Source organism: Stegodyphus dumicola, chromosome 11 (genome assembly GCF_044657685.1).
Source record: "Stegodyphus dumicola isolate Sdum_Otavi_A_Nest chromosome 11, ASM4465768v1".
In the NCBI taxonomy this organism is placed as follows: Eukaryota; Metazoa; Arthropoda; class Arachnida; order Araneae; family Eresidae; genus Stegodyphus; species Stegodyphus dumicola.
The window spans coordinates 83,223,297-83,235,425 of NC_140778.1; the positions used below are offsets into that span (position 1 = coordinate 83,223,297).

At 33.5% G+C, this 12,129-nt stretch overlaps 1 protein-coding gene across 1 annotated transcript in view; it reads left to right on the forward strand.

Moving 5' to 3' along the window:
* The window catches only part of LOC118195508 (soluble guanylate cyclase 88E-like), a 240,226-nt gene extending 234,658 nt beyond the window's left edge, over window positions 1-5,568 (forward strand). The window contains exon 12 of the mRNA XM_085826934.1: window positions 1,098-5,568. Within this exon, the coding sequence (XP_085683060.1) occupies window positions 1,098-1,670 (573 nt within the window). The 3' untranslated portion in view covers window positions 1,671-5,568. The remainder of the gene's footprint in view (window positions 1-1,097) is intronic.
* Window positions 5,569-12,129: the final 6,561 nt, after the last annotated feature.

A 12,129-nucleotide genomic window follows, 5' to 3' on the forward strand; every position in this document is an offset into this window, starting at 1 on the left:
TTCGCACTCGCTTCCGTAGAATAAACCTCAAGGTAAAGCAAGGGGTAAAAGGATGGAGTGAACTTCAAACTGGTCTCTTTATATTCTCTTTAGCCAACTTCCGTTTCCATTGTCGAAATGGAATTCGGAGTGAGAAAAACGTGCGGTCTTGCCATCACACTGAGATTCTTTAAACACGAAAACTATCATTTCACAGCTAAAGTTGTGCGCAATACCGCCCATTAGACATTCTTTTCCAACATGTCCAACATGCTCTTTTTTTTTAACTGTTTATGGGTTGGGATATTAAAATGTGTTTTCAAAATTGGGAAAAGAATATCCACAGAAAAATGTAAAAAAGCTTGCTATTTGTCTCATTTTTACTTATCTAACATTTATATATTAGTATAATGACAAAGATATTAATAGTAATAGTAATATTGATGAATCGTAATGAATACTGAATGATATTAAGAGTAATAATGATGAAAAAATCGGATCAATCGCCCTTTTAGTCTGACTTTAGAATTCAAATAACTTAACAAAACTATCCTATTTCAACACATTATATTAATTTATGTGACAGTTTTATTGTCTAAAATAAAATTAGTACGTTTCATTCGCAGTGATGATATTACTATAAGAGATCAATGTTTATAAGAGATCAATGTGTCCTTTAAATCTATGTCCTGTAATGTCTTTTTGGATTAATATTCAAACGTCGTCACAAGAATCATTTAGCGTTCACTGTTCCCTGAGATTCACCTTCCAGCAATTACAAATGTTCCAAATTAATATATCAAAACTTTTACTTCTTTAGAAATTAGCTTCATTGAATTTAGATTTAGTGTATGTAGTGTAGTGTATCGCTACATACTCTAAATCTAAATTCAATGAAGTGTTCATTGAATCTAAATTCAATGAAGTGTTCATTGAATTTAGATTCAGTGTAGGGCAATAGTGTTCATTTAATTTAATAGTGTGAATAGTACTTAATAATTGAATTGAATAGTGTTCATTGAATTTAGATTTAGTGTAAGTAATGTAGATTTAGTCTATGTAATGTAGATTTAGTGTAGCTTATTATGTATATAGAGTAAATTTATTTAATCTTTAAGGGCAAAGGACTGATGAAAACCTACTGGCTGAACGGATACAAAGGAACACCACGTAAAAAGGCCTCTTTGGATATTGTTCCAGCCATTCCTGAGCCATCTCATCCTTTTGGAGACTCTCATCAATATTATTCTCCAGTCACTTTGGGTGCCAACAGGGCCAGGGCATTTTCAGTAGCCCCTTCTCTACTTTATGGATCTTCTAGTGGTGGTGGTACAGTCAATCCTTCCACAAGCACCTCCCAAAATGTGGGGATACAAACTGGGCACGAAACAAAAGCTAGCAGGGTTCGGTTTGCCAGCAGCGCGTCCTGGTTCTCTACGCAGAACGTATCCGTACAACCTTCCACAGCATGGGATGACAATGGACAGATTTCGAACAGTTATCAATGCTCTTGCTGTCAGCATCAATGCCACGCAAGAGTACCACTGAAGCCATTGAAAATTGTTAAAACGAGGCGTTCCTTAAAGAATGCGGTTAAAAAAATACTTGTCATTCCAAAGAATAATGAGGAAAGACCTGCCAGCAATCAAGTGGTAGCAGCACCTAAGACATATTCCTGTAGCATTCTGTAAAGTAATTTATGAAATGTGGTTTGTGATTTATTTTTGCCAACTGCACCACAGCGAAAGCCGAATTAAATCGCTTTCTGTGCTTTTTTTAGAACATTCACGCACGTAAGTTCCAAAAGCATCCAATGTCGCATTCAGTGCATTGCCATGTTACAGACTGTTCCGAAGTTAGCCGAGAAAAATGAAACTTGTTGAAGACCCACAGCTAAACGGGATAAAATGCGGTGAATATGAAATGCGCCTGCTTTCGCTTATGTCTTTCGAAATCGTATACCTACTGTTCAGAATATAGATGTTACTGATTTGTGCATGTTACATGTTATCACTTATGAGGTTAAGGAGAATTGATGCATGATTTTGCTGAGCAGTTTCCGTTAAGCCTCGAGTTAAAATTCAATTAGTAAATCCAATGGAAATTTGGTATATTATCTTTAAAGGTTTCCAAAAAGATTGGTAAATCAAGATGCTGGACATCTTTAGATCAATACACAATATCACCTTAGACATTGAGGCTATTAAGATTATTAAATATATTCTGTCACTGCTTTATAATTAGTACATTAAATTACGCTAATATTGTTCCATTCAAGTGACTTTTGCTTGTCTCTATGTTTTCGTAAGGGCAGTTTTCAAGTGACTTTTGTTGTGCATCTGAATTAGCACAAGAACCGTTCATTATCTGGTAATGTATGCCAATGCAGATAATGTTTCCATTGTATTGCATGGGCATTAAAATTATATCACCGCTAAGACCAATGCCAATAAATGACTTATTAAAACTGCAATACGTACACAAAAGTGAATTCACAGAAGCATGTTTGGCTTTATATGGTGGGACACGGAGAGAATACAATTAAAACTAATCGTACGAGAACTAAGATAAGTTATTTCATGTATTTAAATCCAGATGCTACTTTTGAAATCATTTGAGATGAATACTTTGATTGTGAGATACAGCTTCTTTTATTAAGTACTTCTGTTTTTGTTGAGTAGATGTATAAGTATTTTTAAAGCGTGAGAACAGTATGAAGTAAGACTTTCTGTTTATGAATTATTGGCTACAGAGTATTCCATGTCATTGAACTCTTATCATTTATTTAATTTTAATTATGTATAGCTTCAGATTTGTATGTTTTGTGATAAAAACAATTATCATGAATCCACATAAGGACGATACAACTATTAGATTAGTTGCACATTTTGCTTAATATTAGAAAAAATTATGATGATGTAACTACTTTCTTTTCAAGTGACAGTGCTATTCTGTGTTGATGATGATTTATAAACTACGAAAACACTCTCGAATTCTGAGATAGCATCTTATTTTGCGAAATTAGAGAAATTTGTAAAACAATTTATCTAAAAAATGATATTAGAGTAAAGCAAATGTTAATATTTACTCTAAACTGTTTACTCTAAATGCAAAAATAAATTATTAAATATACATGTTATCGTATTAGCATTAATTTTATTTTAAAAACTAAAAATATTTCAGAATTCGGAAAAGAATTTTTTTAAATTTTTGTTCTGAAAGTGCCCAAAACGAAATGAATGAAGTCCAGTTTGGCACTTCACAGATAATTTTTTAAACTTTTTAATAATAATTGTATTCATTTTTAAGGAATTAGCATGAAACTCTCAATGCATTATAAATTCGATTTGAGTTTGGTAGAAAAATACACAGTTGTATATTCAAATAACTGTATTTAATTTCACGTGTGCTAATAATTTTTACATTTGGTTTTAAAACAGTGTAAAATATTTCTTAGTTTTATCTGAGTCTTTGCTATAAATTGCTGAAATTTTCAAATTTTTTTTTTAAATTATTAACTTATTTACATACGTATATTTATTGAATGCACCAAGTTTTCTTTACAAATCGAATTTGAAATTGAAAATTTTCCCACTACAGTTAATAATTATGTTATTGCTGTTGATAATTTAATATGTAAGACATTGGAAAAAGTGTCTTTAATGATTTAGTTTTTCAGAATTATATTTTAAAATACATTAGAGGCTCAATTAAAGTATTATATTTTTTTTAATTCAAGCAGTTCTTGCTGACAATGTTCTTTTAAAAAATTACTGAAGATGTAATTAATTAATAAGTCTTCAGTATTCTCCTTGATCTTTCAATGTTCGTTTTTAGAAAAAAAAATTTAACCGCTATGTGTTTAATATTTATAGCATATTTATATTTAATAATTCAAAAAAACCTCTCTGATGTTTGTATATAGACTTTTGAATACGGTAAATTTATTGTTTTAGAGAAAGCTTATGATAAAATTGATTTTCTTAAACCATCCTTGTTTCACGAAATGTAATGTAACATATAAATTTATCTTCATTGAAAGAAAAGATATGAAGGCTGTCAAGAATATATTCAGTGACTTCTGTGAAATATCGTTTTATATAAATTAACTGTAACCATGTAGTGGAACTTTTCACTCTGGCTTATATTGTATATTTTTATAGAATCATTTGGAAGTAATCGTTCGCTCTGCGACCAATGCTCGTTTTATTTTTTATTTTTTCTAATTTTTCAATAAATATGTTTTCTTATATCCAAAATATGTTCTAATTATTCAGAGCTCATTAATTATCGATTGCTAATTCCGGCAAGGAATGTCGTCTTAAATTTAAATTAAACGTATAAAAATTCACATCTAAAAGTAGCAAGAGAACTTACCAGTTCGTTTTATATGTTTACACTTTTTATATTTTTAAGCATTCCCGGAAGCAGTCGACAATAAGCTATCTCAATAAATTTAATTTCGATACTTCATATACATAGTTACACATAAAAGAATGCTGGAAACAAAGAAAAACCAAGCACGAGTTTCAAAGCGGACTATTCCTTCCAAACGATTCTTTAAAAAATACAATAAAAAAACCTGAAGGCTTTCAAATTTTATATGAAACACGTTTCTAGAACATTTGGATTAAGGCCACATTGGGCGAAACATATTAAAAAAACAACACGAAATTTGCGATAGATAGTCTCGCGTGCTGGCGATAAATATGTTCTATTGCTTACAGCGTTGCCACTACTCGCTTAGAATTTGTTGAGTTTTAAATCAAAAATTCGTTAATGTTTTACGAAATATAAAATTTAAAAAAAAAAAAATCTGAAAGCTTTCAGATTTTATATTACACCCAAAGGAGCGTTTTATAACATTTTGTGTGTTAATTTTATTTATTAATTATCGCGTTCTTCGCACTTAAACCATAACATTCAATTCAACAGAAATATCACAAAATAATTTTAAAAGACCATATCTTTAGAATTTCTGATGCACAGTCCACAGCGGTTACACTATATGATTACGGTTAATTTTTATAAAAGGATATTTCACTAAAATCGCAGAGTGTGTTCTTGACAACCACGCTAACATTATGCTAACGTAACGCATATTTGATAATCAAATTTTATCTGGTTTAGATTACTGTATTTAAACTTATAATCAAATATTTTTATTCACACAGGAAGTAATTTCAGTATTTCGAAAGAAGAAAAATTTTGGAGGCAAATTTTTAAAAGCTCATTTTATGTGATAGGAAAATATATATTTTTATACTTCAATTCTCATTTTAATATATCGTCTTTTATGATTAAACTGAACTTTCTGGATAAAGCTACCGTATTCAATAATTAAGAGAAAAATGTTGAATTGTCATTTCTTCCGTCAATGAAAATGTTACTTTACTGTTTTTTATACATACGTTTCCCAAGTCATGATTTGTTTATATTCATAATTTGTCATTATTTTCATGTACAGAATATTTGTGTGACGCCTGGCATTTTAAGTATGTAAATTTCTCTTTCTGATAAATGCAGCAGATTTTCTTATTCTGTTGTTGACGAACCTGAGGGCTAAAAAATAAAATATATTTATGTTTATTGAGAGTGAGATTTCTTTTGAATGTGGCTCCTTACTAAATGCATTTTTGAAAATTGTTTGTAATTATTCTTAGTCCGTTTTTTTTTAGTTTTAACTAAGACTGGGGTCACAAAAAATACGTCTAATGTTGTATTATGAACACTGCGGTGGGGGAGGGTGGAATAGTCCCTCAGGAACAAAGCCTCTGTGATGCTTCTTTGGCAATATGAAGCAACTCCAATGAGGGAACACAGCAATAACTTTTATTTAACACTCAAAAAAATGGCGACATACAAACAAGAAGAGAAAACATATTCTATCAATTAAAAATAAATTACATTCTTCGTGCGAGAGTCGCACGAGGCACTCGAGTCTGGTTTCAAATATTGCCATTCATAAATACCTTAATGTTCATCTATTTAAATTATTTAATCTACAAGATTTTAATATTATTTAAAGCTGTTATCTCTCGTTCTACTGGGCCGATTGACGAAATTCAACTTGCGTGTTCCATGTCTCGAAAGCGCGACTTTGGATATGTGTTACATATATATATAGCATTGTTCTAAGGTAGGAATTTTGACAGAAAATCGAACTTTTTCTGAAACATACCAATTGTTACGAAATGTACAGGCGTGGTAAGATGGTTTCCCCGCAAAGCAATTTTAGGGTTAACATAAAATTGCAAGGAAGGCAGAGTTGCAACATTTGGCGACAAAATTGGCGATATGCCATGGACGGATGGAGAACCTTCTGGAACGAATTCTTACCAGTTTAGCCCAGAATGTTCTCGAATCCCAGCCAAAAGCTATATAAACTCTGCTGGTACGCGTAGAGTTAGTTAGTATCGAGTGTGTGCCTCGTTTAGGGAGCTGATAGACAGTCATTGACAGAGTGCCTCGTAGAGTGCTAGTTAGTATGTCTCATCTAGTTAGTACGTGCGGAGACGATCGAGTTGACAGCTGGTCAGCGAGTGCCGAGTGGGTCGTCGAGAGAGTGTGTTAAGCTCCGGGAACGACTGAACTGAAGAGTCTGGAGCTGTGCTCTGTGTGTCGTCGAGTGCATCGCGAGTTGTAGCGTGCAGATGCTCGAGAGTACGGGGAGTTCCGAGAATGACCAAGCAGAGTCGGGAGCTGTACTTTGGTACTTTGCAGTGAAGCTGTCTCCACCGTTACAGCCTGATAACCTGAAGGATGTGTCGCTGATTGTTCCAGCGAGTGTATAGTAGATCTTCGACAACTGTAAAACGTGACTTTGGAGCTGTCCTAATTAATACTAGCCAATAAAGTGTGTTTCGATACGTCAGCAAGTAGTTTTGTCATTATTCACTCCAAATCCGCACTAACCCGTAACGAACGTGAAGAGGAGAGAAAAATTACGCAACACAATTTTCCCGTATTTCGATTCTACGGCTCACATTATGCCAAACTGCCAAATTTTGTTAAAATAGCACGAGTAGTTTTTAAACAATTAGCTCTCAAAATTTTAGCTCCTCCATGTGAATTCAATTTGGTATGTATTTATTAATATCTCTTTTTTTATTAAATTTATTGCATTCTTCCTTTCACATTTCGAAATTTAGGTTCATTCCAAATAAAAATCGCCCATTTTTTATGATTTTTTTTAAATAATTTTTATAAATTTTTCGAAAAACTTTTTGAATTATAATCCATAACATTCTTACCATACTCTTAAAGTAGATGTATTTCTAAGTACACCTGCAAAAAATCAGAGTTTTTTATTCGAAATTTCCGAAGATGTACGTGAACTTATATACAGGCGCGTTTTGAAAATTGGCATATTTGTTGAAAGCGATAACAACATCAAATGTGGTTTAGGCACTTTGTTAAAATTATTTGGAAGTAGGAACGATGTGACTATTTTCCCTCTCATGCACAATGTAAAAAGGGAAAGGAAATTGGTGCCATATGTTAAGAAGTTCGCAGAGCGAATTATTTTTGACGCAAACTCAAAAAAATGCGCCAAGATAAATTTTTGAATTTCTTCGTAAATTTCGCACCAAATTTTATAAAATATAATATTTAGGCATAATTTCAGTCGTAGAATCAAAATAAACTTGGCATGTCATTTCTAAAAAAAGTCCGATTTTCTGTCAAAATACCTATATTAGAACAACGCTATATATATAAATCTAATATATATACTACCTCGCGCTTTCGAGACATGAAAAACGCAATTTTAATTTCGTCAATCGACCCAGTAGAACGGGAGATACAGAAGTGTCTCCCCCCACGTACACTTTCGTTAATTATTTATTTTCTAAATGCTGCAACAGAAATTCTGCTTTTAAATTTAAAAAAAAAAACCGAAAATGTTCAGATTTTATGTTATCCTCAAAGGGGCGTTGTTTTCATTTACATACACATACATGCTTCGAGAGCATTTGGGCTAATGTTCCTTTGGGTTAAAAATATTTAAAAACGGCCTAGCTTTAGAATTTTCGATAGACACTATTGTGCGCTGAAGAAAAAATATTTTTTCCCGTACAATGTTGCCATTGCTCGCTTTGAAATCGTTTAGCTTTATAATCTAAAATTCATTTAAATTTTACAAAATATGAAATACACAATAAAACAAATTCAAAATTCGGGCTTCTAGATGTCTATCTTTTGGTGGAAGACTATGTTATTCAAAATTTAATGGCTCTAAGTACCGTTGTTTTTCCTCAATGCGAAAAACATGCCTATATTCATGTTGGTGTTGGTGTATTTAATTATGGCAAAGCACACGAGGGCTATCTGCCTAAAGGGAGGGATGCATTTCGTGGAGGACTTTCTAAGGGAAACTGGCTCGTATACACGTTACACATGGGGAAAACCACGAAAACGCCCATGCAGCCAGCCCGTTCGCGGGATTCGAACCTCAGACCGAACTACCAGTGTTCAGCGTCTTTACCGCTCGGCCGCTGGTGGGCGCCTATATTCATGATTATCATCCATTATTTAATTTCTTTAAATATAATACAGGGCGATTATATTTGGTGGCAACAATTTGAAAAGTTATTCAGACTTTTGTAGTGATTTGAGACTAAAAGCCCTTCTGAGCTAACGCTTCTTTCGGCTAATAAATAATTAAAAAAATCTGAATGATTTAACTATCGCCCAAAGGAGTTCGTTAAAGTTTTTTTACGCCCTCGTTGAACCTAATCTTCTGTTTCACTCACACCTGCTAACCCAATTATTTCGCCTTTTAAACTTCCTTATTAATCAGCATTTTCTTCACGCTTACGTCATATGTTCAATTTTCTTAGCAAGATCGCAAGAAAAAATGCTTTTGTCTTTTTATTATTAACGTTTTGTGTGTTAACATTATTATTTATTGTGTATCACGATCTTCGCGTTTAAGCTGCAAAAATTCAGTTCAAAACTAAAAATCACCAAATATTTAAAAACAGCATATCTTTAGAATTTTCGATAGAAAATCCATGCGCACTGGAGATAAAAATGTTTTATTCCGTAATGTGATCGCTTTTAAATATTTGAATTTGTTAATCAAAAATTCATTAATGTTTTAGAAAATATGAAATAGATAAAGAAAATTAGGAATTCAAAATTTCGGCCTTCTAGGTGTACATGTTCGGGTAGAGGACTACGGTATTCAAAATTTGAATGCTTTACGGTTGTTTTTCCACATTGCGAAAAGCATTCATACATTCATGCAGATCCACGTTTGGTGCTACCGATTGCAACCAAAAAGGGAGGTGAACAACTACATATGCATTATAGCAGTCCTATATACAAAATTCCGACGCAATTCCGAAAATCTCTCCTGAATCCATTTTAAATCAGTTTTTTTTTTAATTTCAGGGGAAAAGCGTTCTTTATTCTGTCCTTACGTACAAATGTCAAGCAAAAACAGCGTTAAATTGCATTCTATAGCGGTCAAAATGGATATTTACCGTATTTGATGGCATATAAGACGCACTTTTTTTTCCTAAATTTGGTCTGAAAAAAGTTATTTGCGTCTTATACGGGAAGGACACAGGTTAACTTTCAATACTGAGTGCTATTTTTAGCCCGGATAAAGGTCTAGACACACATAACTTTTTCTACATTTGCCATAATTATTTTTCGCATGCATGAACTATCTGTCGCCAAAAAGCGCCAAAGCTCGAAGCTGATGTCGAAGTTCGAACAGGTTCGTCGGTCACATTACGTCTATGGAGCCTTTCCTTGTTTACATAGACTTTCTTTGACTCAGCCGACACACGTGTCGGTATCAGTGCTTAAAACTATTTGTTTAAAAAAAATACCCTGTAAATTATAACAAGAGATTAAGTTATGCAATTCAGTATAAACTAAAAGTGTTAAACTACACCAAAGTGCATGGAAACAGAGCAGCAGCAAGGCATTTCGGTGCAGCACCTACGGAAAAAAATGATACGTACTTGGCGACCGCAGGAAGATCAACTGAAGACTGCTAAAAAACAAAAACATAACCTTCGATGCCCAGCTAAATCTTGGGCTGAACTTGAAAATGCCGTAAAAATGTGGGTGATAGATAAGAGGAAATCCGCGATAAGTGTTTCAACTAAAATGATAATCAATGAGGCCAAAGGATTTGCAGAAAAACGTGGGAATCAGAACTTTTCAGGGTCTGAGGGCTGGCGCTACAGGTTCATGAAAAGGGAAGGCTTATCAATGCGCACAAAAACAACTATTGAACAGAAAATGCCAGCAGATTATGAAAAAAAAAAATACTAGCATTTCATAAGTTTGTTATAAATACAAAGAAAACTTCTTTTGAGCTTGGTCAAGTAGAAAATATGGATGAAATTCCACTCACATTTGATGTACCATCCAACAAGACTGTGAGTATTAAAGGGTCTAAATCAATAACCATACACAGGTCATGGAAAAACCCGATATACGGTAGTTCTAACATGTTGTGCTGATGGCACAAAACTACCGCCGTTTTTCATATTCAAAAGAAAAACTCATCCAAAAGAAAAACTTCCAACGGGTGTAATTGTTCATGTTCATCCAAAAGGCTGGACGGACGAAGCTGTAATGAAACTGTGGTTACAAAACGTATGGGCGAGGCGACCTTGTGGACTCTTAAGAAACCCTCTCTTTTGGTTTTGGATCAGTTTAGCGACCATAGAACTGAAACCATAAAGAATAAGGCGGGAGAATTAAAAACCCAGATAGTTGTCATTTCTGGTGGACTGACTAGCCAATTGCAGCCCTCAGATGTATCAGTGAATAAGCCATTGAAGGAGAAAGTGCGAGAACGATAGAACAAGTGGATAGGAGAGCCACATCACGCCCACACACCCTCAGGTAGAATGAAGCGGCCCTCTATTTCACAAGTGTGAGAGTGAGTAAAAAGATCTTGGAAGGACGTAAAGGCTGAAGTCATTGTTAAATCCTTTAAAAAGTGCGGAATCAGTAATGCTCTTGACGGAACAGAAGACGACGCATTATTCGAAGGTGATACTAGCGATGACGGAAACAGTAGTGATGACGATATTCTCGTTAAAGTGAAAAGGATTTTTATGGTTTTGAAAGTGATTAAAGACTAATTTCATGATAGGCAACGTTTTCCTTGAATCTGTGTTTTTTGTTGTTTCTGCTTTATTTTGTATTATGTTTGATTGCTTGCCGTTCATTCATTTATTCATTATTGAAATTTAGATATCATGTTCAAAATAGCTCGCCGTTGGTTAATTTTCCTTAATAAAAATATGTTTGGTAATTGCATTCAATGATTGTTTATTTGGCTTTTACGAAACGGGAGAACTAAAAGAAACCACATTTTAAGTTATTGTGGTACCGCGCTGTGGCGCGGACTATTGAAACTTTTTTCCCTTGTGCGTGGCCTTCTAAATAAGGGTGCGTCTTATATGCCAGTGCGTTTTATATGCCGTCAAATACGGTATTTCGTTCAAATATGGTACCCGAAAATTTTCGTGATATGGCTCCTTATAAAATACATTCATTTACATGCATACATACGTTTGGGCTAATGTTCCTTTAGGTTAAAAATATTTTTAAATGAATCATATCTTTAGTCTCCGATAGAGACTAGTGTGCGCTGGGGAAAAACTATTTTTTCCAGTACAGTGTTGCCATTGCTTGCTTTGAAATCGTTCAGTTTTTCAATCGAAAATTCGTTCAAGTTTTACAAAATATGAAATACGGGATTCTAGGTGCCTGTCTTCGGGTGGAAGACTATCGTATTCAAAATTTGATGGCTCTAAGCGCTGCTGTTTTTCCGCAATGCGAGAAACATGCCTATATTCATGCATGTCATCTATAATTTAATTTCTTTAAATATAATACGGAACGCTAAAATTTGGTGGCAACAATTTTAAAAGTGATTCGCCTTAAAATTGTGCTTTGAAGCTAATAGCGCATTTGGCCTAATAATTATGATGATATAAATGAAAATGTTTCCGATAATTGATTTTAAATTAAATTTTTAATTCCATCAAATTTCACGTCTTTTGTAACTTTTCAAAATAGAAGAAGGAGTAGGCCTTAAAAGGGCCGTTTTTATTATTATCTGTATTTATTTGTATCGATTTGTATTTATTGCCCTTGGAAATAAATACAAAT